Genomic DNA, 27,323 nt, shown 5'->3' with positions numbered 1-27,323 from the left:
CATGTGGAAAGTATGCAGCTTCCCTAGAGAAAGGTGCTACCAAGGCATTCTTCCCCTCCTTGTGGTGGCACTTTTCACACATGAACCTGAATACAGTGATTTGTGAAAGGCCTTTTATCTGAAAACAGGAGCAAGCTCAGAATAAACAAAAATTCACAGAGACAGCGATACACATGCACACAAAGTTTCACAGCAGTGGACCTACAGCTCTCATCCTAGGAAGCATAGCCAGCACCGGATCTAGAGTTGCCCGCGCCCGGGGCAACCCTAGGCTGGCGACCTCGTGCGCGCACACTCCCCACTCTGCGTGATGACGTCACTTAGGTTTCTGGCGAATGGCGCGGGTGGCTTCCCAGCCCTCCGCGCTGCTTTCACCTGCCCCGCAGGATAGGGGGCGGCCGGCTTGCCGTGCACCCCCTTCCCTGCAGGGCAGGCAAAAGGCAGCGTGGTGCGGGCGGCCCCGCAGCCCCCGCGCTGCCTTTTGCCTGCTCTACAGGACAGGAGGTGTGCAGCAAGCCGTCCGCCTCCTGTCCTGTGGGGCAGGCGAAAGGCAGCACGGGGGAGCTGCGAGGCTGCCTGCGCCGTCTGGCAGCTGCCAGCTGCTCCCGGTGCCCCCTCCCTGGGGGCGCCGGGGGCAGACTACCCCCCCTGCCCCCCCTCAATCCAGCCCTGAGCATAGCATACTCATTTTCAGCACAGGTTAAATACCTTTGCAGACCAAAGAACCCTGATGTCATGGCAGCGACAGATCACATGGTTGCTTTATCTCTTGAGCTCATATCAAAACCACAAGTTCGCTCTTCCTGGTTTTATCTAACCACCCTGTCCATTTGATCAGAAACTTTGCATCTCTTATTCATGTAAAGATCTGCCAAGCAACTCACAAAAGGCTTTACTACAGGAAGTAGAAGCACTTTATTGAAAAACTGCCAGAATCATGATCTGACTCCACCTTTGCCAGGAATAATGGTTACATGCAAGCATCAAACATATATAGGTTTTCCAAAGTGCCGCATCTTCTAAACGGTTCTCTGATTTCAGTGGGGAAAGCCTCTAGCTGGGAAAAACAGCAGAAATGATGAACGGGGTTTTCCAAGGTGGCATAGGTTAACTTCTTCCCAAGTTAAGTAAGGAGGCCCCTGGTGCAGTTGGTAGAATCACAGAGATAACAGCAGGAGCAAACACCTCCCATGCATAATTTCACATCAAGGGTTCCAAAGAGCTCAAGCAAAGAATAGCCTCAGCCATAACCATCACATAAGCATGAGACTACCATCCTAACAGCAAGGTGGGTACGACAGGTGATGCACAGCATCTGACAGTTTAGTTTAGTTTAGTTTAGTTTAGTTTAGTTTAGTTTAGTTTAGTTTAGTTTAGTTTAGTTTAGTTTAGTTTAGTTTAGTTTAGTTTAGTTTAGTTTAGTTTAGTTTAGTTTAGTTTAGTTTATTCGGTGTTTAACCTGCCCTCCCCACAAGTGGGCTCAGGATGGGGTACAACAGTCATAAAATACAATTACATAGCAGATTCTACAAAAATTCAGCAATTAAAATTATATATATACAAAAACCTGATATAGTTGGCTACACATTCCTAATTTCAAATGTAGTGCTTGTATAAGTTTCTATACACTTTCTACTGTTGTATCTTTTCTTTTTATAAACTCCCTTCTGTCTGGAGATCAGGGGGCGGGGCCACCAGCCATGTGACCATTTTCTCCAAGGGCAACCCACTGAGTTCCACCACCTCTTTCCCCAGGAAAAAAGCCCTGCCTACTATATATTGTATTCAACCATGCCAGTTTTTGTAGGCCAGGTATTCAACCAAAGTACACCTATCAAGCTCCAGGTGGCCCACCATACATGGCCTATGGAAAATGGTTGACTTGGTAGCCCAGAAGATGTTCAGGCCTCCTCTGTACCCTGTGCAAAGGCTACAGGTCTAAAAAATGTCTCGGAAGTTCTTGTCTTTTAAGAACAAGGCTACCCAAGAAGCCAGGAGGCTGTGGTGCGTTACAGTCGTCCAGACCACAAGTCTTTTAAGATATCTCTTTTGCATTTTTAATCCAACCACACTTTCAGGGAGAAATTCAAAAGGTCAATTTGGTTTTAAACAAGTCCTTCATGAACGCCTAATCCAAAGTGTGTCCTTTGTCTTCCCTCCAGCCACATGACGGTCTCACCTGTTTAATCCAATTTTGGTCTCCCTTTTGATCTCTCCTGGCTGTTTGATCATCGATGGCATTTATAGCGAGGAGTTGACCTACATACAGTCCAACCATCTCGCTGCCTATCTGGGTCTGCCCCGTTGTTCTCGCATTTCACATTTTCTCTTTTCCATGTTTCTTTTATCCTTCCGTTACCTCTGCTCACAGCCCGCAATTTACAGAAGGGCTTCTGAAAAATGCTTCCAGGGAATGGACAAGGAAAGACAGAATAACAGAAGCTCACAGACCACAATCAGTTGGTCAGTCACTGAGGTGCCAGGAGTCTGTTATTTTGGAGATTTTGTTATTTTGCTCTCAAAAGAGCACATGACCTACTTTTGGGGGAGTGGGGGCTAGAAACCAGGCTGCTATGCTGGTGAATCAATCCCTGTGAAAGGAGACTAAATTTTTAATCTCATGTTTTTAGATGCTCTAGAGAGATTGAATTCCGGATTCAGTAGAATTCCGGATCTGGTTCAAGGTGTTGGTTTTGACCTATAAAGTCCTAAACGGACTGGGACCAGCATACCTGAGGGACCGTCTCTCCCCGTATGTGCCCCAGAGAATGCTCCGATCAGCTTGAAAACATCTGCTGGTGGTCTCTGGCCCCAGGGGGGCTTGGCTGGCTTCTACCAGGGCCAGGGCCTTTTCGGTCCTGGCCCCAACCTGGTGGAACTCTCTGTCTGAGGACACTCGGGCCCGCCAGGATCTTGTATCATTTAGGTGGGCCTGTAAGACGGAGATGTTCCGCCAGGCGTATGGTGGAGGCTAATTTTAGCTCATCATTGCCGAGCCTTCCACTGGTCTCCCTCTACAAGGGGTATGGAGAGTCCACTCCCGCTGGTTGCCCCGAAAGGGGCACAGTATTTTATCTGTTTTTATAATTGATTTTAAGCTGTATTTTAATCAATGTTGTACCTCGCTCTGAGCCCGCTTGCGGGGAGGGCGGGTTAAAAATAAAATAAATAAATAAATAAATAAATAAATAAAATTGCCACAATTAAGAGTTACGGTCATAGCTGTAATCGTTTCCTTCCTGTTGATGTTTTAAATGATTCAGAGATGGAGAGCATTTTTTCTTTGGACAATTGAGATTATCTAGGTCAGTTCTCACATTTAAAAAAAAAATCTGTGTTGACTGTTTTCAGGCTACTTCTTCCTGGTGTCTTAAAATAGTAACTGAAAAAAGTAACTACAAAACTGGCCATGAATACACATGCTGTCTTCGGAACTGCTCAATACAATATCGAGCATGTCACACCTTCGGTATATTTGGGGATCTCTAAAACTAGTTACTACCAAAAAAACCCCAAATCCACAAGGGCCGCAGTGTTCTGGTAAGTTCTGCCCCATTGCATATTAGTAGTATTTGGTGTCTCCTTTCTAAGGCCATTGAAATTAGTGGGCTTCGAAGCATTTTACTCTGTTTAGGATCACACTGTCAGACACGTCTGCGGGTGTATGTGCCCTCAAGTCGCAATCCACTTATAGTGCCTTCCAAGTACTGACTCTCATTTGCTTCCGAGATCTGACAAGACTGGTTATACCTGTTGGAAATCGCAATGTCTGGTGTACTGCAGCAGCAAGAAGGAAGAAGAGCCTTTCATGCAGGGGGCAGCAAGGATCACTTAGGACAGTGAGAGCAGCACCTCTCGTTTCCTGGGGGTCATCTCCTTATCCTGTCTCCTATTGGGCTAAAACAGGGCAATATCCTGCTTCTTCTCTCTCCTGCCACACTTCTTATCTCTCTCTGCAAGATGTAGTCAGATAGCAAGGAATCTCTCTCTCCTCTTTACTCTCAAGTATGTAATTTCCTCAAATAAAACTTTTTGCCTCTTTAATCAGCACAGCGTAATTTCGCTGCATTATTTGCACTCATCCATCAATACCAAGCTGCCTTTCCTCCCATCCGACACTTATTATCAGGGCTTTTTTTCTGGGAAAAGAGGTGGTGGAACTCAGTGGGTTGCCCTAGGAGAAAATGGTCACATGGCTGGTGGCCCCACCCCCTGATCTCCAGACAGAGGGGAGTTTAGATTGCGAGCGGCGCGGAGGGCAATCTCAACTCCCCTCTGTCTGGGGATCAGGGGGCGGGGCCACCAGCCATGTGACCATTTTCAAGAGGTTCCGGAACTCTGTTCCACCGCATTCCAGCTGAAAAAAAGCCCTGCTTACTATCAAGATAATAGGAAGGCCTTTCCCATTTACTTTACTACATGCTTTCCATGCATTTTTAGGGAGCTTGTTTTTCCGTGTTTGCCAGTTTCCCCAAACAAAAAGAGGCCTTCTTTTTCCCATCCATAAACTTGCTGAGTTTATCTTGAATGCGGGCCAATGAACTTGCCTGATATTGCTTAGTTAAATAACTCAACAGTTTTCAAATATGATGAGTTCCTTTTTTGCCTGGTCTATTACAACTGAGCAATATAAGCTAAACTGCCTCTAAATGTTTTCAGCATTAGCATTCAACATATGTCGAGCAGTTCTTCCCATGCCAGAAAAATGTGGAACAAATAAAATATACCGAATGTGATTTTATTAAAGAATCAGGCCAAATTACTCTTGTTCCAGGAACAGTACGCAAAAGGAGAGCTGCTACAGCTGGCCTGACTCATGACTTTTGGACGTCTGGGGTTGTCGCTACAGCACGGTCGCTGAGATCTCTGCTGAGACACGATTATATATCTACCTGCAGTGCTTTGAGGAAAGAATGTCGTTCTTTGTGCGGGTGTGTTTGTTGTAGAAATAGAATCCAAACTGAAAAGCTTGAGTTTCAAGGTTAGACTTTTTAAAGGCCATTATAAGGGAAGCGCTAACATGTTCTCCTGAAACCTATCTGCCCCGAACGAAGCTTTAAATCTTTCAAAACAAGGAGTCTGTGGATTTGCAAATCACCCCAGCATAAATGCAGTTACTATGCACAGGAAGTGAAGATCAAGTTCAAATGCACCTCAACACCAGTTTCTAGCAGCACTTTTTGAAGGAGTTGCATGCTTCAAAGCTATCTATTTATCGGGAGGGGGGAGAGGTTAGGGGGCTGAAAGCACTATGGACCTAATAAGGCAGACCACTTCAATAGTCTTCCCTGTGGGGTGATTTTTTTTAAAAAAGAAACTTTTCTTCCGCCATACTAGCAAGAGCTTTTCTGGCTGGTGAGGTAAAAGAGACGGGAACTTAGCGCTGTCATGCTATGCCATTAAATTATAGTTCTGCTGGTACTTTGGTAGTGTTTTGAACACAAGCTATTTAAATATTTTATAATGTTAAGGATTTAAATATTTAATAATTTGGTCTTAGGCACTCAGGTTTTAAGGTTTTAAATATTTAAGAATCTGTACTTTGAAATTTTAGTGAATAGATTTGTAAATAATATGACTTACCATGACTGTAGGTTGTATGCTATTATTGTGTGGTCTATGACCGTAATAAAGATTGACACAAGCTTTTGTGCACGTAAATGTAATATATCTGGCCCTCTATTTCACCCAAGTCCTGAAATATATGCTTGGGCAAATCTCAACTATTCAGAAATCATGGAGGTGTTCTTGAGATCATTCTTTAACATATATGCAGGGCTTTTTTCCAGCTGGAACGCGGGGGAACAGAGTTCCGGAACCTCTTGAAAATGGTCACATGGCTGGTGGCCCCGCCCCCTGATCTCCAGACAGAGGGGAGTTTAGATTGCCCTCCGTGCCGCTCAGCGTGCCGCTCATGTGCCGCTCATGTGACCATTTTCTCCTAGGGCAACCCACTGAGTTCCACCACCTCTTTTCCCAGAAAAAAAGCCCTGCATATATGAATATGCCTGTATCAGCTAGGAGGGTGATCAGTTCACTGTAAAGAGGTACATTTGGCAAAACTCCTGAAATTAAGGAGAAATATGTCCCCCTTTCCTGGGAAAGAAATACAAATAACCCTCAATATCTGCAGAAACAACACTCTTTCGGTAGAATATTGACAAGGTTTAATAGTAAGAGCCTAACAGAGATGTACATTTGAGATGTCTGTAATACAGATCTTGTTGGAAAAGGAGGATGTAACGCTGTCCCTTTCCTCAGGTTTCAGAGGGGGACAAACCAGAGTTAGAAAGATAGAGAGGTCAGGGTACTCTGTTTACTGTTTATTGCTCTGACTATCCTTTGATATGTAGATTGCTATTCTCAGGATTTCCGCCTCCGGACTTTCTCCCTCTCACTTCTCTTCCTGGTATTGTTCCAGGCGATATCTGCCTCTTATCCTCCCTCTATCTTGGCAACATGGATGCAGGCCTTGTCCTGGCATCCATGTCCATCCTTAGACTAGATAGGTAGTTAGGATCTGTCCCTCCTCCTTTTCTATCAGAGTTCCTACAATAAAGAACTCTCATTTTCTTTCTAAATACAAAGTGTACGATTTATTATTTTCATTTCTGCACACACACCAGCCAGCAGAACGAGCTCATAACCACCTATAATCACGCTTCTTATGCCAAACGATAGACTTTGCTATTGGCCTAAACATGGAATTTTAATTCGCTTTCTGGGGCCTATGTAACGATTTATATACCAGATCTAATCACGAAAGGGCAACTAATCTGAAGGAAAGGGCCTCCTAGTTTTGGATCGGAGCCAGACAGGTTAGATCTGTTTTTCTGCACTCTGATTTCATTCCTTGAATTTTTTTTAACTTCCCATTTCTTTAAGGTGGTGAGTAGAAGAGGGCAGAAAGGGGAAAAAGCAATTCAGAAGGTACTTGCCTGCCAGGTACACTCTCCAACCACAACTCTTAACTGATGTTCATACTATAGCACGTTGTAAAAACTGCCCATTGGGAGGGAATGATTATGTACATACGTAAAGAGTATTTAATGGGAATGGGTGTATTTTTGTATGTACACAGGTGAAAGGATATAAAGATTCTTTACTTTACCTTGATGTGTTCTACTGTTTAATGCATTTAATTTTCTGCAGCTAAGCCCACTCACATATATATGGATCGTGGCACTGGGAAAGAACCAAGAAAAAACTCAGCACCACACTTTGATGTGCCCACTTTACAAATGAGAATTTTAATGGAAGTAAAACAGCAATCCTTTCTCCTGTATTCCTGTAATTTGAGAGGATGGATGCAACCCCTGAAAATGTCATCCAACCTGGATGGGTTGGGAAGTTTGAGGTGGAAAGAGAGCAACGACTGACCGGATTAAGGACAAAACACACATCCTTGTGATATTAAAGAATTTGAACCAAATTATTAATGAACAAAATGTGCTGAATCTGAACATGAACAGTTTCTGCGTACATCCCATAGAGGTAAGAATATATTATTTATTTATTATTTCGATTTATAAACTGCCCATCCTCAGGGGCTCTGGGAGGTGAACAACAGTTAAAATCAATAAAAAGAAAACAATAATTCTAAAATCAACATACAATAAGCAATAATAAAATAAAATAACCAAGTACATTAAAGTGCAATGGTGGGGAGAACCCCCCACCCCAAAGGTGAGAGGCTGACATGGCACCGCCCCCTTCAACCACCAAACGCCTGGCGGAACAGCTCTGTCCTACAGGCCCGACGGAATTATAATATGTCCCGCTGGGCCCAGGTCTCCATTGACAGAGCGTTCCACCAGGCTGGGGCCAGGACTGAAAAGGCCCTGGCCCTGGTTGAAGCAAGGAGGGCTTCCTTAGGGCCAGGGACCACCAGTAAACATTTATCCACTGATCGAAGTGGTCTTCGGGGAACATATAGGGAGAGGCGTTCCCGGAGATATGCCGGCCCCAACCCGCTCAGGGCTTTAAAGGTAAGAACCAACACCTTGAACCTGATTCAGAATTCAACTGGAAGCCAGTGCAGCTGGCGCAGGACAGGTGTGATATGTGACTGGTAGGATATACCAGTCAGGACCCGCACTGCCGCATTCTGGACCAGTTGTAGTTTCCAGATATCCTGAAGACAGAAATTCCCTATAAGATACAATAAATGTTAGCCTTTCAGGTACCATATTTTTTAATTTACATTATTTATAGTCTGCCTTTCTCACTGAGACACAAGGCAGATAATACAGTATCAGTCCGTACAATCCACAGCTGGACCATTCAATAAACAATACAATATGGTATGGGTTACAGAGATGATTTTGCAGTTATATGATTCTGCAGCCCTTGTTACAAGAGCCTAACAAAATTAACCTTTAGATTTGATATCTGCATACTTCCTAAGACAGAGGAGTGTGAGTGCATCCATCTCTTTAAAAGGTAACACCAGCAGCTGGCCCAGATTTACACAGAAAGTAATCGCCCCAATCTAGGACTTTGCTATCCCATTTACAGGGGACTATGCCAAGATGTGTAGATGAGAGCATACAGTTAGGGCTGACTTGCAGCATTGAATCTTAAGGTCCAAAATACACGTTGCACTTTCCACATGTCCCCAAGCTCTTTCACTTAGACCTCAATAATGAGTCCCTCACTGGGAACTCAGTTCCTACGTATGCAGGCACTGAGTTTGGATTGGGACCATGGTACACAGGAAGAAGGAGCGTGTGCACGTGCACCATTTTCCCAACCTGAAACAGTTCTAGGAAAGGCACTATTTGCCCTCCTGAGGGTTGCACCTGTACTGATGGGGGACATGTAGGTTTCCCCAATGGGGCAAATAGAACACTGTGAAGTCTTTTCAGGTCTGGAAAATGGTGCAGTGAAGGAAGGGCTGTTGGGCTGAAGTCCCTTCTCTTCCAGATTAGGTTCCTGCAAGATTGGGTTCCTATTGGAGAACTTGCAGCTGATGTCTGACTAAAAAGAGTGGAGAACAGAAACACAGCCTGTGGAATAACCTAATGTGTAGTTAGCTCTCCAGGAAACAGAGTCTTATTATTTGAGTGGCTTACAGCATGAAAAAGCAAAATACAAAACTAAAACAACATCTGATAAACAAGGATAAAAGTAGTAGCATTATAGTTAAAAGCACGAATAACACAAGAACTGTAAAAATGCCCACAATTTAATAAAAGGGCACAGGATGGTAAGAGCAGTCTAATTAACTAAATGTGCAGATGAATAAATTAGTTTTCACCTAGCACTTAAAACTTAGCCAGTTCAGCTCAAGCCGAGCCACTGCAGAGATTCCAAACTCAGGATGCCGCCATAAAGAAGGCCCAGTGATCAATCACCACCCATAAGACCTCCAAAAGGCACATGACTTTAAATTCCAACAACATCTGGACAGCCCCATTGAGAAGCAGTCCTTTACCAGCCCTAGTAGCCTGGTATTGCACTACTGACACTGCAAGTGGACCTACAGTAACTGTACGGAAATGCATTGTTGGGGCTTTATAAGATAAGAACTAACACAATCAATTGCTTTGCTTTGAACATATCAGTAAAATGACCTACAGTTATACCAGAGCAATAAGAGCCAGGAAACTACACTCCAGCCAGTCTAACTTTGATCCAACAGAAGATAATATGATTGTGGTCTGCATTAAGCCAAGGATAGGATCAAAGTCACAAAAAAGTCATTGTTCTACTCTTCTCTGCATTAGTTCCAATCTCATCTGGCATACCATGTCCAGTCCTGGGTGTCATATGTTAAAGAAGATGTAGAGAAACAGAAACAGGTTCAGAACAGCACAATGAAGAGAGCTATTGGGATGTAGTGGTTTAGAGCATCAGAGCCAAACTAAAAGTGACGTCTTACACAGGTTGGACACTAGTCGGCTTCCCTCAAGTTTTGATGGGAAATGTAGGCATCTTGGTCTTGCAGCTGTAATGGAGAGCCAAGCTGTAAAACCAGGAAAGCCTACATTCCCCATCAAAACTTGAGGGAAGCTGACTAGTGTCCAACCTGTGTCAGGCGTCACTTGTAGTTTGGCTCTCAGTCAAGGATTTGGGACCCCCAGGTTTGAATCCTTGCTCTTGCTCTGACCTTAGGACAGTCACATACTTTCACCCTACCCTACCTCACAAGGGTGTAGTGAAGATAAGCTGGAGGGGAAGAGAATGATATAAGCTGTTTTGGGGCTCTACTGGGGAGAAAAGTCAGACATAAATGAGGAAGGGCTCAAGAAACTGTTCATGTTTAGTCCAGAAAAGACTACGAGAGACTCATAGAAGAGGGCAGAGACTTGTCCTCTCCTTTTTCACAGAGCAAGACTAACTGTAATAGGCTTAAGTTATAGGAGGATAGATCTGGTTAAATACCAGAACTTTCCGAAGGCTGATTAACTCAACTAAAAAGTGAAGTCTGGAGAACCATCTGTCTGGGATTTCCAACATTGTTGGATGGCATCCAACTCTAGGACTTTATATATTACGAACTGAAATCATATACCTCTGTTATTAGCTTTTTAGAGAAGGAAAATGATTCGTACTAATCTTTTAATGGCTATTGGGGGAGGGGGGAAGAGAACCTGGGAGGGTTAAATCCCACCTGACTCAGAAAGACAACCCCCCAAATTGCTATTTAAAAAGCATCAGTAATACTGACCTTCTTTCAGGGCTTTTTTTCAGCGGGAACGCGGTGGAACAGAGTTCCGGAACCTCTTGAAAATGGTCACATGGCTGGTGGCCCCGCCCCCTGATCTCCAGACAGAAGGGAGTTGAGATTGCCCTCCACGCAATCTAAACACCCCTCTGTCTGGAGATCAGGGGGCGGGGCCACCAGCCATGTGTCCATTTTCTTGGAGGGCAACCCACTGAGTTCCACCACTTTTCCCAGAAAAAAAGCCCTGCCTTCTTTTATCTGCTTTGACCCTCAAAATAATTAACATTCTATAACACTTGCTTAATTTCGCAGCATCAACAGCCCTTTCTGTGCAAGGGAGCAGCCGAGGATATTTTACCCTCACAGTAGAAAAGAGCAAGAGCCCAGTAGCACCTATAAGACTAGGGTAGGAGCTTTCTGAAAAAGGTATCTGAAGAAGTCAGCTATGGCTCACGAAAGCTCATACCACAAATGTTGATAGTCTTATAGGTGCTACTGGACTCTTGCTCTTTTCTTCTGCTACAGACAGACTAACATGGCTAACTATTCTGATCTTTTCCCTCACAGTGTTGAACAGGATAGTTCCGACAGGAATTCTTTCCTGTTTCACTTTCAAGTTTCCAAGCATCACAGATCTATGCAAGTATTTCCCCTAATGTCAGCTGGGCATCCACTTTTATGAATGGCACAAAATAACCACAACTTCCCCCACTGCGCACACTCCACTTTTGCTTATTTGTCTTTCTGTATTTTATTGATATTTATTTATTTAGCAATTTTAATACTAAATTCCCAATGGGGACCCCAAGTGGCTTCTAAAACATACACTTCAAGCAAATTTATTTTGAAACTGCAGCATAAAAAGCAAAAAGTAAACTCAGCAGGACGCGCACCAGGTTTATCCAGCTGGCCAAGGCCATGGGTTGTGATCTATGGGCCAAGAGTCTTGAGGCGCCTGCCCTTCAGCTCTATCAGAATGGAACGGGGACGTGTGGACTTTCTGTTTGTAAAGAACATGGACCAAGACACCCCTAAAATTGGCCCCGTAAGGGGTATTTCTTTCCTCAGGCAGGAACAGATGAAATGGATTGCGGTTCCTTTCAGGTTTGAGACTTGGAAGAGCAGCTGTGAGGGAGCTGGAGAAGATCCTTAAAGATAAAAATGCCTCTCTGTCTGGGAACTAAGATCAAGAAAATCCAAACGATGTTAATCCCCATTACTATGTATGGATGTGAAAGTTGGACGAGGAAGAAAGCTGATAGGTAGAAAATTCATTTGAAATGTGATGCTGGAGGAGAGTTCTGTGGATACCATGGACAGCTAAAAAGACAAATAAGTGGGTACTAGATCAAATCAATCCTGAATTCTCCCTGGAAGATAAAATGACAAAACTGAGGCTATCATACTTTGGTCACATCATGAGAAAACAAGATTCTCTAGAAAAGTCAATAATGCTGAGAAAAGTGGAAGGCAGTAGGAAAAGAAGACGACCTAAAACGAGATGGCTTGACTCAATCAAAGATGCCACATCCTCCCATTTGCAGGATCTGAGCACGCCTGTTAATGATAGGACGTTTTGGAGGTCTTTCCTTCATAGGGTCCCATAGGTCGGAGGCGACTTGAGGGCACACAACACACACACACGTTTGCGATCATTCTGCTGGTGTAGAGCTCCCAACAAGAGAACCTAGGGCGATGCGCTCTGAACAAGGGAGATCGCTGCCCAAAGCGCAGCCGAGCATCCCGGCATCCCGCCTCTTCCCTGCGGGCAGCTGCCACCGCCGCTCAGGCAAGGAAGAAAAAGAGCTGCTAAGGGAACGCCTGTCAGGCGAGCGCCTCGCCGCGTGGACGGAGCAGGGCGACCGCGGAACCCTCGTGCGCCGGCCTGGTGAGGCAGCCGGAAGCGTTTTTTGCGCGGACGCGAGGGCGGCCACCCGCAGCCTGGCAGCAGAGGCGCCTCCGTCCGGCCATGGCGGTGGACATCACGCTGCTCTTCAAGGCCAGCGTGAAGACGGTGAAGACGCGCAACAAGGCCTTGGGGGTCCCGCTGGGGGGCGGCGGCAGCAGCGACGACCTACTCCTGAAGCGGGCGAGCAACGCCCGGCCCAAGAGCGACTTTTCCGGCCGCGCCCGCGAAGTGGTAAGTGGGGAAGGAGCGGAGCGTTTAGGAGGTGGCGCAGAGGGTGCCCGCCCTCCAAGGCCCGGGCTGAAATCGGGCCCCTGCCGACAGGGGCCCGGGTTGTGCAATCAGCAAGAATAAGCAAGGGCCGGCCCTCCGACGGAGAAGCTTTAATTCCGCCCTAAAAGCAGCGCCTAAGCAGTAAAGCCTGCAGTATTCAGTGTGTATGGGATTGCACTGTAATCTGTAGGACTGCAATCCTCTGCACTCCAGAAAGTGAAATCAATGGGTTTTACTTCGGGGGTAATTACCACTGAATTTAGGGTGATTTGTTTCCGAGGAAATATGCTAAGGATCGAGCAGCGAGCGTGCACATGTATGTCAGTCAGTTAGTCATTTATAGTCCGCCTTTCTCAGTGAAACTCAAGGCAAATTACACAGTGTGAGATCAGCATAGTCAATATCAAGGACATTTCCATAAACAATGCCATAGGGTAAAGAAACACAAGTTTACAAAGACTTAGCATTAGCTAGAATCCAATACAAAGTTGAAGAAATGCTGAAACAGAACATAAGCAATTCTAGGGCTGACAGACAACATGAAGCACAGGTAACTCCTAGGAGCACATATTTAAAACAACAGATAGTACATAAGGCAACATAGTGTTGAAGTCTAAGGTCCTTCACTCATTAGTGAAGCATCTGAGACCCTGTCCCTGCAATATAAAAGCCTTTGGAGTAGGCCCCAATGGAATGTAAAAACAGGTGTATTTAAGAATAAACGTGATTTTATGGTTGGGCTGCAAATCCCAAGTGTACTTATTGGAGAGAAAGTCCCACAGAAATCAGTGGAACTTCCAAATGATAATGGTTAGAGGGGTGAGGCTGATATGGTTGCCAACATCCAGGAGAGGCCTGGAGATCTCCCAAAATAACATCTGATCTCTAGACACAGAGATCAGTACCCCTAGAGGAGATGGCAGCCTCCAAGTTTGGTCTCTATGGGATAGGGTTGCCAGCCTCTAGGTAGTGGCTGGAGATCTTCCAGAATTACAACTCGTCTCCAGGCCACAGAGATCAGTTCATCCGGAGAAAATGGCTCCTGGGGAGGGGGGGGGGGTTGGACTCTATGGAATTATGCCATGCCAAGGTCCTTTCCCTCCCCAAACCCCACTTTCTCCAGGTTTCCCCAGGTTTCACCCCCCAGATCTCCAGGAATTTTCCAACTTGGAGCTGGCAACCCTACTATGGGATCACATCTCTGCTGAGTTCCATCCCTTCCCTAAACTCCATTGTCCTAAAACTGTGCCTTGAATCTCCAGAAATTTTCCAACTCAGTGTTGGCAACGATAGTCCAGTAGTCAAGAATCTGCTAGGCACACAAAAGGTCCCAGGTTTAGTCCCAGCATCTCCATTTAAAAGAATAAGGGGACATGAAAGGCCTCTGCCTGTGGCCCTGAAGAGCTGCTGCCATTGGGGTTGCCAGCCTCCAAGTAGGGGCTGGAGATCTGCAATTACAGAAGATCAGTTCCCCTGGAGACAATGACTGCTTTGGAGGGTGGATTCTATGGCATTATACCCCTCTGAGGGCCCTCCCCTCCTCAAACCCCACACTCCTCTGGCTTTACCCCCCCCCCCATCTCCAGGAATTTCTGAACCCAAAGTTGGCAGCCTAGCTGCTATTTGGAGAACTTGTTTGGATAGATCATTTGGCTGACTCAGTAAAAGAAAGCTTTGTGTGTTTACTGATTCATTAAGCAGCAAAACTCCGTTTGTATCTTCTGGGGCAGTGGTTCCCAGCCTTTTTGGTATGGTGACTCACAAGTCCAAATTTACTTTATATGGTGACCTGTCCAGGGATGGCCTAAGAGATTGAGAAAGGGCTGGGAGGTCACCAGGTTGAGGAGAAGCAAGAAAGTGGCAGATGTCGGCAAAGAGATGGGGGTGGGGAGTAAGTGGTTCAGAGCAGTATATTTCCCACAGCAGGTAGAGGACAGTGAGGCACTGCAGGGGTCTGGGCAAGAGGTTAGGCTGCTAAGGAGCAGCGCCAAGACAGAGCCTGTGCTTGCACACTTTATTTTCTCTCCTCTCTCTTTTCCGTATGCTGAACAGCTCCTGCCCACTTTCCAGCCTTTCCACCCCTTCATTCACCTATTATAATGTTACTAGTTTCCAGATGGCTCCCCCCCCCCATTATTGTTGCAGGGAGGGGGGGCAAGACGAGAATATAAGCAGCTAGAGGGGAAGGAGAAGAAGAAAAAAAAGAAGGGTGCAAAGGGCAGGAACTGCTGTTAGGAAGGACTGGCCTGCAACCCATTTTCAGATGCTGCGTGACCCACAGGTTGGGATGCACTGTTCTGGGAAAGTGTATAATTAAACCAGTGACAGCTGAACATTCAGAAACACTGCATCTTGTAATGTGAGGTGTTGGGGATGTGCAACAGGAATTACCTGCATGCATGCATCTGAAGGGCACTGTTGGTAACAAAATGTTGGGCTAGGTATGCCAACTCCAGGGTGGATAATTAGTGGAGATCTGAGGGTGAAGCTTGGGAAGGGACCTCAGCAGGATAAATGCCATAGAGTCCACCCTCAAAAGCAGTCATTTTCTCCAAGAGAACTGATCGCTGTTGCCTGGAGATCAGTTGTAATTCTGGGGAATCTCCAGGCCCCACCTGGAAGTTGGCAAGCCTATGTTGGGCTAAACAGCTATTCAGTTTGATCCTGTCATATAGCTGATTGCAGAATAAATGTGTTTATAGTTGGCTGGGTGGCTGCCATGCTGGCCAGGCACAAATTGAATAAGTTCCATTGAAATCCATGGTCTTTCTAAGGAAAGAAGTTTAAAGTTGGCGTGTCTGTGTCTCAGAACTCCAGCCCCTAAACATGATCAGTTCTGTGTTACAAAATCCTAACTAGGTCTTTGGAAAAAGATTTAAAATTTAATGCATATGCCATATTAAAAGAAGCATAATGCTGAACTTTGAGATCAGTAATTGGGGTGCCGATCTGCAGAGACAGAGCTTATGTTGTGGCTTGGGACTTTGGGTCAGACCACATGTTGCTTGAGTTCAAAAGCCCTTCCCCTGTTTCCACGTATGGGGACACCAAAGGTGAAAGTCAGCTGGTATGGGAAGATATATTATGCTAGTAAGAAAATGTGCAAATCCTAACCCACACTGACCTTTCAGATGCCCTGAAATGCAGCCATCTAGCAGACAAGACAGCTATCCACAATAGGTGACTGGGGTTCCTTATATCAGTGCCTCCGAGCTGCATATGGCAGCTGGCTCATCATCTAGACAGACGCTGTGGCTTTTCTGGGTGTTTGGTGTAGTGGTTAAGAGCAGCAGGTCTCTTATCTGGAGAACCGGGTTTGATTCCCCACTCCTCCGCTTGAAGCCAGCTGGGTGACCTTGGGCTAGTCACAGCTCTCTGGAGCCCTCTCAGCCTCACCCACCTCACAGGGTGATTATTGTTGTGGGGATCATAACGACATACTTTGTAAAATGCTCTGAATGGGCATTACGTTGTCCTGAAGGGCGGTATTTAAATCAAATATTGTTCTAATGCAGGTGGTGGCCAGAAGTAGGTGCCCACAGGGCACAGTTTGCCAGACTTCTTGATAGTAGCTGCGCTTGCGAGAGGGTGCAAACCTCCGCAGGACCTGAAGGTTCATTTATACCCCATCTTTCTCCCTAATGGGCACTCAAAATAGCTCACATCATTCTCCTTTCTTCCATTTTATTTTTGCAACACCCCTGTGTGGTAGGTTAAGCTGAGCGAGTGTGTGTTTGGCCCAAGGTCACCCCAAAAGTTTCAGTGTTACAGTGGGGATTCAAACCTGGGTGTCCAGATCCTAGTCTGACACTAACCACTGCACCACACAGATTCTCCACTGACTTCTGCGCGCTCTTCAAAACCATCAGTGTCATGGCTAAGGAGAACGCTGTAACAATTTTAAGTGTTTGTGTGAGTCTTTAAATACTTGGTGTTGTTCAGGTGAAGAGTGGAGTGAAAGAGAGGGATGAGTGAGTGAGATGTTTGGTTGATGACGGAGAGTGTGGGAGGAGTCAACTGCTGTTTTTAGTTACTGAGCAAGGAGAGGACATTCAGTCTGGGCAAAACAGGCGATGTGTAGAAGAAACCTAAAAGGATTCTAGTTCAGTCAGGCAATCTGAGTGACGCCTGAATTGTGTGTTTCTGAGAATAAACATTCAGTCTGGGTTTTGACAGGCAAGCTGTGTGCAGCCTGAGAGTGCCTATGAATTTCTGAGAGAAGAATAACCTGTGTGGAAATCTGAACTCTGTGTGTCTGAGAGAAAAACATTCATTCTGTCTAATGCAGGCAAACTGTGTGCACGCCTGAGAGAAAGTCTATGTGTATTTGAGTGAGAAATTGATATCTGAAGTAGGCAAACTGTGTGAGCCTGAGAGGGAAATATGAAAAGAAACTTTAAGAACTGAGAACTATCTTTGAAACCATCAAACTTAAGTAATAGTGTGAAACCAATCTTGTAAAAATAAAAGTTTATTTGTTTCTTTTCCATCCCAAAGTATATGTTATTCCTATATCCCATTCCTTTCCTCAGTGCCACATAGTCCTATGAAGGAGCTAGACTCTTGGGCACAATAATAAAGGGGAAATTTAAATAAACTATTTTGGAATATAATTCCTGGTGGCAGCAATCTACCCAGAGGGTGTAAGAAGACGGTTAAAGGTGGACATGGGCATGAACCAAAAAAACCCCAAACCCACGCGATTGATGGTTTGTAGCATTCCACGGAACCTCGAACCACAAACTTCCGACCTTTTCCCGGTTCGTGGTTCATGGCATTTCAACCGCCCTGCACTGACTGCTGAAACTGATGCGGGGCATTTGAAACAGACAGCCCCTTTCTTCTGCTGCCCGGGCAGTAGGAGAACGGGGCTATCAGTTTCACAGACCCCGCGCGGATGGGCTGAACCCAGCACGGGGTCTGTGAAACTAACAGCCTCTTTCTCCTGCTGCCAGAAAGGGGGTTGTAACAAATACTTCTAACTAATTGTTCCTGGTAGCAAAGGTGAGAGGAAGGAGGATAGCATGGGTTATGCCAGACCGTCGCTTCTTCTACCCAGTGGCGGTCAGAGGAAGGTATTGCCGATGGCCAACAGAGAGGTAGATTCCCTTACATTGAATCCCACCCCTCCCCCAGCACAGTGAGGCCTGATTAGTGTAGACAGTAAGCCCTAGAACAGCCTTCAGAAGTGAAAGATCTATTTGTATTCCCATGTGGTACATTTTTATCCCATCCTTCAAGGAGCTCAGTGGTGTCCATTGTTCTTCCTTCCCTTGTGATATTCCTACAACCACCTTACAAGGTAGGTTAGTTTGAGTGTGACTGGCCCAAGGTCACCCACTGAGTTTCATATGCAATGCATTGGGGAAGTGAGAGCTGGGATGGGACACCCCGCCGCCCCCCAGAGGGCAGAGCCAGAATGTGGGGGCGGGGCCAGTGGCAGTTACTTTCACTCCTGGCAGAGGCTGAATATTCAGCAATGAAGGCTGTGCACTGTGCAATGAACACAGTACTCCTTTACTGTTATTCCAAATGTCTGCAACATGGCTTGCAGGCCTCTCTTATAGGGCCAAATTTTTGCTCACTTGAATTGAGAATTCTCCCTTTTCTTTCACATGCTCTATTTTCTTTGAAGTCGTAACTGTATACAAATTGTTGCTTTGTGTTGAATATTTGCATTTTTCCCCCTGATCTTGCTCCTGTGGTTTTCATGCTTTTCATTGTAGTTCATCACAAAGGAATTAAGCGGATAATCCTTCTCTCCCCTTTTATCTTCAGGCTTTCGCCACCTCTGTTTTCTGTGAGAGGCTTTTAAAGGAGCAGGGCCGGTAAACAGTGTTTCAGTCTGAGTTCTGTGGGTGTGCATTCTCAAGTCCTCAAGTGCTTCATAGACTGTAGTTCATTTTGGTTTAAAAAATTTATAAGCCACCTGAGAGACCAAACTCCAAATTGGTGGGAAATGTGGCCTTATGCCCCCTCTGTGGTGGAAGTGTGTTATGGGATATGGGAGGAAATTCTACTTCATAACCAGTTCTCTATTCAGGTTTTGTGATCATTCAGAGTGATGAAGTTTGAACAGAGAAAATGGATTAAAACAGGATGCTGAGCAAGATGATATCAAGGGCCGATTACCACGTGCATTTTTGATGTGGTAAAGTTATTGGAATGTGATTTTTACCTCAGATTCTGATTGCGACTATTACACTCTCACACTGTGTCGTCTGATATTTACCTTGTCAGGAAACGGGATTTTCTTGTCAAGAGCTTAATTTTGGGATTATGGGAAAGCTAAACTCTTGTACTAATAAACCAGAATGCTTTCAGTTTAAGATTTTAAAACTTATTTTGATCATCTTTGCTTGCGGAGGAGCCGAAATCTTGCAATGCGCTTTGCAAAGCCTATTTTAATTGAATACTATTTAGGAAATTTTAGTTTTGTTCCAGTTGTTAGGGTCATTGGGAAGTGAACATGCCTGTCTGCAGTGTCTCATATTTAGCAGGTCTGGGTATTCCTAACTTGCTCTTTGGAGAAATTAACGTCTGTTTTAGTCTGGGAGCTGAAATGGTTTTCAGTTCATCTTTCTGTTAATGATTTTAATGAGAAGCAAGTTCTTATAAATTGGTCTCATAGTTGAGGTCATGAGAAGTTATTCTCACGTTCTCCCTCATGAAACAATTTGAACACATTTTTTACAGCACTCTCACTGATACAACTATTTTTTTATATACCCATCTATTTTATTTTTTGGAGTAATTCTCATAGCACACATTTAAACTGTACAATAAAAGAACCCAGGGCTTTCTAATATAGTTATCAGAGTTCATCTGGTGAAGATCTTTTTTTAATTGAGGGAAAATGGCAAAAAAATGCCCAACCATCTGTAAAGTTATATCAACCAAATCCAGAAATAAAAGCAATCCTAATTTAATAGTAAATTAGATTCCAGAACAATAAATGCTCCCAGGAGGTGGGGGAGGCTTTCGAAGTTAGCCAGAGTAATACAATGTGAGTATAGGACAAACCTTTGGAAATGTGAGGTTGCAGTTCAGTCCAGCAGGGTTTTTTTTTGTAGTCTGGATTAGAGATGGTCACGAACCAGAAAAATGGCGGTTCGTTGTAGTTCATGTTTTGTCGCGTTTCACAAATCACGACCCTTCATGAACCTGCCCAGTTCGCAAACAGGTTTGTTTGATTCGTGTGTACGTCACTTCCAGGGCTGCAGAAGGTCTGCAGAAAGCCCACCCACCCCGTTGCCTAGATTACAGATTGATCAGCAGTAGGCTGTCTGCAGTGATGAACCAAAAAACAAATCAAACAAACCGCTCTAAAAATCATAGCGGTTTGTCAGAAATGAGCTCCAACCAACTGCCGAACCAAAAACCAACCCAGTTTGTGATGAACTTTGGTTCCTATTTCAGTTCGTGCCCATCTCTAGTCTGGATATATTGATGGTGACTGTGAGATTTTTGCTTAAATGGGGCTATTGAAAGCATGGGATCTCACTAATGTCCCATACAAGAACATTCCTCAAAGGGTAAAAATTGATGGAACGCGAAGTTTATATAATCAGGGTAAGAACTTCCTCCCCTCTTCCCTTCTCAAACATGGGGTAGATTTATAACTCAAATGTAGCTAGTTAAACTCAGAACAAATTTAATGTTTTTAAAGCATTAAAGAGCCTTTCTGTTAGTGTAATTGAGTTAATCATCAGCAAATTATTCTAATTATTTAATTTAAAGGCTTCATAAACCCAGTTAATTAATTACAAATTTTAACCAAGTTGTGATAATTTTGAATAATGCCTGGTAAGATTTCTACAGAAGTTAATGGTTCGCTGAATAGTTCTTTTCATTTAGATCACTTCTCGGAAGTGATGTCCTTGCTTAGGCCAGGAGCGCGCATGCGAGGAGACTTTGAAAGGTAAGTGCTAGGCCTTCCCCCTCCTATTCGGGGGTAGGGGGACCTGGCAACTCTATTTGGGACCCTCGGGTGGCTGGCAGAGTCTCTCCTGCTGAATGGTGCGCCCTGTGTTTTCCTGCTTTGGGAGAAGGGCCTGCTGCATAGAGATCAGTGGTGCCGTGTGTTCTGCCTCTCTTGGCATGCATTGCTAAGAAGAACTCCATTGGCTCCAATCCACGACACATTCTGCACAATGACATATGCCTCCTGATGCTTGGCTTGTGTTTCCTCTCCACAGATCTTTTGCTTCCTATGGTGCTGCCCTTGACACTAGTCAGGCATAACTCTGCCCCTCCTCTTCCTGTCAGGTGACTGACATAATTCAGTTTCCAGTCACTCTCTACAGAGCTGGCAAAGATTGCTCCTCAGAGGGTTTGTTAATTTCATCTCTCTCTACAGAGCAGGCAAAGATCCCTCTTTAGAGGGTTATTTATCATTGACAGCGCCTTCCCAGGGGGCAAAGAGGAATTGGAAATGAACAAACCCGCTGAGGGGTGATCTTTGCCAGCTCAGTAGAGAGGTGAAATTAACAAACCCTCTGAGGAGTGATCTTTGTGGGCTCTATAGAGAGAGGTGAAATTCAGACTATGCTTCCCAGCTAACATTGGGCCAAGCTACAAGTGACGAATGACACGAACGGCAAGTGAACAGACTCACATGTATTCTTCCCTGTTCTCTTGCGCTCCACTTGCGCTCCACTTGATCACATGTGATCAAGTGGAGCGCAAGTGAACAGGGAGGACTACATGTGAGTCTGTTCACTTGCCGTTCAAGTGTCAGTCGTAGCTTGGCCCATTGCGTCTCCCTTCACTTGAGCGTCCTCATGTCAATTCGTCTCGTGTGGTTTATCTTTCATTTTAATAATGGAAGTAACTTTTTCCATAGTGTGAATATTGAATTAATTTGTTTGTTGTGTTTTCAGAAGCTAAACTGTGTGATTGCTTTGAAGGTGTCCTCAGATTGAGTAGTTTTTACCTTCCAAAAGACTTAGCTTGAAATTCCCCTGGAAGAAAATTATAGTGTGGAACAAGACTAAAAGGGGTGACTGAGACACAGTAGGTGCTAGATTGTTTTTAAATTCCTACTTAATAGAATTCCCCGAGAATTTCTTTACAGGTTTTGTTTTTGAATTAGATGCCTCTCGATTGAAGAGGAGGCAGGCACCCAATGTCGACACGCTGTAATTGTTGTCTTTGTATTGGCCCTACAGTGATGATGATGACGATGTGGCTCCCTTCTTCACAAGGGATCCTTCGCTTTTGTGGTAAAACAAACAACTGAGGACAGCAAAGGAACATGAAAGAGCAGCATGAAAACAATCTAACAATTAGCGCTGAAACGAATATTTAATGAAAATAAAAGCCATGCCTAAAAGCCCTAATGCGGTCTTTTGGAAACTCAACCATCTTGCGGTCTTTGGAAAGCCCAATGTCCTGTACAGTAGATATTCCAAATTTGCTTGGGAACTGGAGCTTACATTTGCAAGCTTGGAATGTCCTGCACGTAATTAAGTTGTGGTTGGGCTTTAGAAAAATACAAAGTTCTCGAACTATGATTTTATAAACATGCTGCAATAACATTTCTTTATATTTAACAGTTTCGTATAGAAAGCTGATACTCTCACAAGGCATTGATTAAAGGTAAAACATCAAGAAAGGAAAAATATTAAATTAAAACTTCACTTAGGATGTTGACAGTTGGCTTGTAATATTAAACAGATGTGCATGTTTTTGGGATAGTCTTCTTTCAAAACCTTGTTGCCAGGGTTAAGAAACCAGGCAGCGACATGATTTTTTATTAACGTTCAGACCTCTTTTGTTTGGGAATCTCTTGCTCCAGTTGGGTTCCCTTGAATACTGGGGTGTTAATAAGACCTTTGCTGAATTTAGCTACAATCAGATAGAATTAAAATGGTATTTAAAGGAGTGGCTGGCAGTCCCTAGGCAAAATTCTGGCTCTCGCTGAACAACCGGTATTTTTGTCGGTGTAACTGATACGCATGCAGGAGCAGGATTTGGTCCACTTTGAGCTTTGTTGATTGGAGATAGTTTGTAATAGACAACAGAAAATCATTAGGCGTCCTAGATTGAAATTTAGTTCACTACAGCATTGCTTCCTTTTTAATCATAAGACCACCAAGAAATGACATGATCAATCACAGGAGTTCTTTTGGAACGACTAATATCAAATTCAGTACTTTTTATTTTTTGCTTTATGTTAGTAATTGGCGACGAGCGGCTTTATTTTAGTTTATTATTAATACAGCAATTTTTGCATAAACAGCTGAAGAGTTACTAAAAGAATATTTTGGTGTGAAGGCTGGGGAGCATTTACAGATCGAGATGACTAGTAATTAAATTATTCCCTTCCAAACTCCTTTCATCTTTCCAGTTCCAAGGAGGGCTCAGATGTCTACAATACCCCCATTGCGTATTCCAAAGTACTGCTATCTTATTTCTCCACTAACATACATGATCAGCAGATTTGGAATTGCCAGCTTATTAAAGATTCCCCTCCCCCCTTTTTTCCCTGTCGTAATGTAAGATGAGAAGATCCTTGCTGGATCAGACCAATGCCCATCTATTCCAGAATGCTATTTCACACAGTGGCCTGGAAAGCCAACAAACAGCATACAGGTCAAGACACACCCTGCTGCTGGCCTCCCCACACTGGTAGTCAGAGGTTTACTGCCTCTGAACATGGAAGTTCCATTATCTCAACATAGCTGTTGATGGACCTTTCCTCCATGAATTTTTCAAATCCCCTTTTAAAGCCACCTGCTCTTATGACCATCACTATATCTGCTGGCAGTGAATTCCACAATTTAAATACTCATTGAGCAAATTTCCTTTTGTCTGTCCTGAGCCTGTTACCCATCAACTCCACTGGGGGAGAGAGGAAAAAAACCATTATCTTTTCTCTCCATCCCATGCATAATTTTATGAACCTCTGTCATGTCCTGCATTAACTGTCTTTTCTCTGTACTGAAAATGCTGAGACTCTTCAGTCTTTCCTCATAAGAAAGCTGCTCTAACCCTCTAATGATTTTGGTTGCCTCTTCTGTACTTTTTCAATTTTTGCAATATCCTTTTTGAGATACGGCAACCAGCATTGCACACCGTTTTTCAAATGAGGTTACACTGTAGCTTTGAACAAGGGTGTTATAATATTGGCCTTTTTATTTTCCATCCCTTTCTTAATGAACCCCAGGATGGAATTTGCCTTTTTCACTGCTATCGCACCCAAAGTCAACACTTTCATTGAGCTTTCTACTACAATCCCAACATCTCTTTCAGAGTCTCTCTACATGAGACAAATTACACAAGGACATTCAAGATCGCTCCTCAGAGGGTTTGTTTATTTCCTCTTTGTATCCCTGAAGGCTCTGTCAATTTCTGCGAAGAGGAAATTAACAAACCCTCTGAGGAGTGATCTTTGCCTGCTCTAGAGAGGTGAAACTGACAGAGCCATCTGATCTGTCTTTTAAACTTGGCTTCCCAGCTAACATTGCATCTCCCTTCACTTGAGCATCCTCATGTAATTCGTCTTGTGTAAAGAGAGACTCAGTCTCTTTCTTAGAAAATTCAGATCTCATCAGTATTCATTTAAAGTTGGAATTTTTTGGTCCCCATTTACATTTTTATAGTTAATACGGTGCCATATTGCAAATTGCTTTTGAAACAAAGTAGTCTGTTGACTGCAGTATTTTAGAGGTGGGGGCCTGCTGCTCCAGAAGCACAAATCAAAAGCCCCCTTGGGTCTGTACAGCTAGATTTACTGTTCTGAGATTCTTGACCTAAGTATAGTGACCAATTGGGAAACCTTCCGCCATTTCTTGTTGTATTCAGATATGTGGTTAAATTATCTTCCACACCTGTCTGGCCATTACGGATGACCATCACAGCTACCTGCACACCCTCCTAAATTACCTCTTGATAAACAGCTACCTATTTTCACCTTGATTTCAGCTACTAAAGTGATATGTTAAGAAGAGTGTATCCAATTTTCCATGTTCTTAAGCATTTTTTTTTAAATGGGCAACATCCCACAATTTCAGTGACTATAAATAAGTTGAGTGTAGACAGCTAAATAAGCAATGTCAACAGTTTGGATAAAATGGGTTTTTTACAGTGAAAGCCTATGCAGAGTTACTTGAGTCTAAGCCCATTGATTTCAATGCGATTTGAGTAACGCGGCTTAGGATTTCACTGTTAATTTTATACTTGGACTATTTGAAATCATTATTTTCTGTTATGGTATAATTATGGTGGGTAAGGTTGTTTCACATTATATTACTCCTGAATGGAAAATGGCAGTGCACATGGTTTCGTACAATCTACTTGAAATGGTTTTACAGCAGGGCTTTTTTTCAGGGGGAATGCGGGGTAACGGAGTTCTGGAACCTCTTGAAAATGGTCACATGGCTGGTGGCCCCGCCCCCTGATCTCCAGACAGAGGGGAGTTTAGATTGCCTTCCGCGCCGCTGAGCAGCTCGGAGGGCAATCTAAACTCCCCTCTGTCTGGAGATCAGGGGGCGGGGCCACCAGCCATGTGACCATTTTCTCTGAGGGCAACCCACTGAGTTCCACCACCTTTTTTCCTAGAAAAAAAGCCCTGTTTTACAGTAACTGCTTTGGAATGTAAGAGTGCCTTTATTTGCTATTCACATCAAGGATAAAGCATGGCTAAGACTTTAGTTTTCCCTGAAGTTTTTAAATGTGTGTCTCATCATGGCATTGAAAACTAGATAAATAGGAAATATATGCACATTTCTCATATACATGAGGGAAATAGAATATTTATACTTCAGTCTTATGGACACACATACATGGATTTCCTTTTTATTATTTTTCTTCAGCAGGAATTCTCATCTGCAAGCTTAAGATCACCCAACGGGTCCATGTTGCTTTGTGCCTTCTCTTTCCACTATTCTGCCCGTTACAGTGTTGGGGCAAGGCTGAATGCCATTGTTTTTGAGTTATTCTAGAACACACTGAAACTGTGTCCAAGATCTCATTGAGGGAATCTTTATTTGGGCTATGTCGCTTGACTACAGGTAGGGGACTTTTGTGCTTCTCCATACATACAAAAACTCAAAGCTAGATGTCAGTGAAACAGAGTTGCCAACTCTGGGTTGTGAAATTCCTGGAGATCTGCAGGTAGAGCCTGGGGAGGGCAGGGTTTGAAGAGAGAGGGGCCCCAGTGGAATATAATGCCATAGACTCTACCATCCAAAGTATCCATTTTCTCCAGGTGAAGTGATGCTCGTCATCTAAAGATCAGTTGCAATTCTGGGAGATATCCAGCCACCACCTGGTGGTTGGAAACCCTATGTTGAGAGAGATTCATAGTGTTCTCTGTAACATCTGGTTTTTATGTGAAGGGTTTTATTGTTGATGATGTTGTTCTTGTTGTTGTTAGGAAGGGCATTTGGTCCTATGCATTTCCACTTTGCAGTCTAAAGTGGTCCAATCTACCAGGGCTTTTTTTCAGCTGGAACGCGGTGGAACAGAGTTCCGGAACCTCTTGAAAATGGTCACATGGCCGGTGGCCCCGCCCCCTGATCTCCAGACAGAGGGGAGTTGAGATTACCCTCGCAATCTAAACTCCCCTCTGTCTGGAGATCAGGGGGCGGGGCCACCAGCCATGTGACCATTTTCTACGAGGACAACCCACTGAGTTCCACCACCTCTTTTCACAGAAAAAATGCCCCGCAACCTACAAACACATTTACCACATTTGGTGCAAAGTGGGCTCTTTGTTTTGAATAGTTAGCCAACCTGGAAAGAGCTCTTCTTCCAAATAGTCTCATAGCCTTGAAGACTCAAGTACATTTTAGTACCTTGTCCTTTCTCCAAGGAACATTGCAAAAGTATACAGAATGGAGGCCTTATCTCATCTTATCCTTAGGGTTGTCAACCTCCAGGTGGTGGCTGGAGATCTCCCAGAATTACAGTTCATCTCCAGGCTACAGAGATGAGTTTCACTGGAGAAAATGGCTGCTTTGGGGGGGGGGAGGAACTGTATGACATTATATCCCTGAAGTCCCCCCCTTCCAAACCCTGTTCTCTCCAGGCTCCACTCCCCTAATTTCCAGGAATTTCCTAACCCGGAGGTGGCGATCCTAGGAAGATTAGTCCAAAGTCACCCAGGAACTTAATGGCAAAGCAGATCTTCCAGCCTAGGCCTCCCCAGCCCATGTCTGATGCTCTGTCTTCTGAATCTCACTGCCTCCGTGTTACTTGAATGCTTTGGATAGTGGTTATAAACAGCAAAATATCTATAGCTTAGAGAGTTTTAAAAACAGCAACAGTAGTAATGTACTCTTTTTATTTAGCAGCGCCTTTGCAGATACACATTCCGGTTAGAGTACACTTGGCACTTCTGCATGCTGTAAAATGCGGTTTATTTACAGTGTAATTCTAAACAGAGTTACGCCCTTCTAAGTCTCATGAATTTAGAAGGGTACAAGACTGTTTAGGATTGCAGTGACTGTGTGGGAGACTGATGTTTGT

At 44.2% G+C, this 27,323-nt stretch overlaps 1 protein-coding gene across 1 annotated transcript in view; it reads left to right on the top strand.

Moving 5' to 3' along the window:
- The first annotated feature begins 12,509 nt into the window (after nucleotides 1–12,509).
- The window catches only part of STX18 (syntaxin 18), a 64,011-nt gene continuing 49,197 nt past the window's right edge, over nucleotides 12,510–27,323 (top strand). The window contains exon 1 of the mRNA XM_054999411.1: nucleotides 12,510–12,809. Coding sequence (XP_054855386.1) covers nucleotides 12,639–12,809 — 171 coding nt within the window. The 5' untranslated portion in view covers nucleotides 12,510–12,638. The remainder of the gene's footprint in view (nucleotides 12,810–27,323) is intronic.

The sequence above is a fragment of the Eublepharis macularius genome, chromosome 15 (assembly GCF_028583425.1).
Source record: "Eublepharis macularius isolate TG4126 chromosome 15, MPM_Emac_v1.0, whole genome shotgun sequence".
Classification (NCBI taxonomy): Eukaryota; Metazoa; Chordata; class Lepidosauria; order Squamata; family Eublepharidae; genus Eublepharis; species Eublepharis macularius.
Note: the sequence above shows the minus strand (reverse complement) of the source record. Positions and strands in the feature narration are given on the sequence as shown.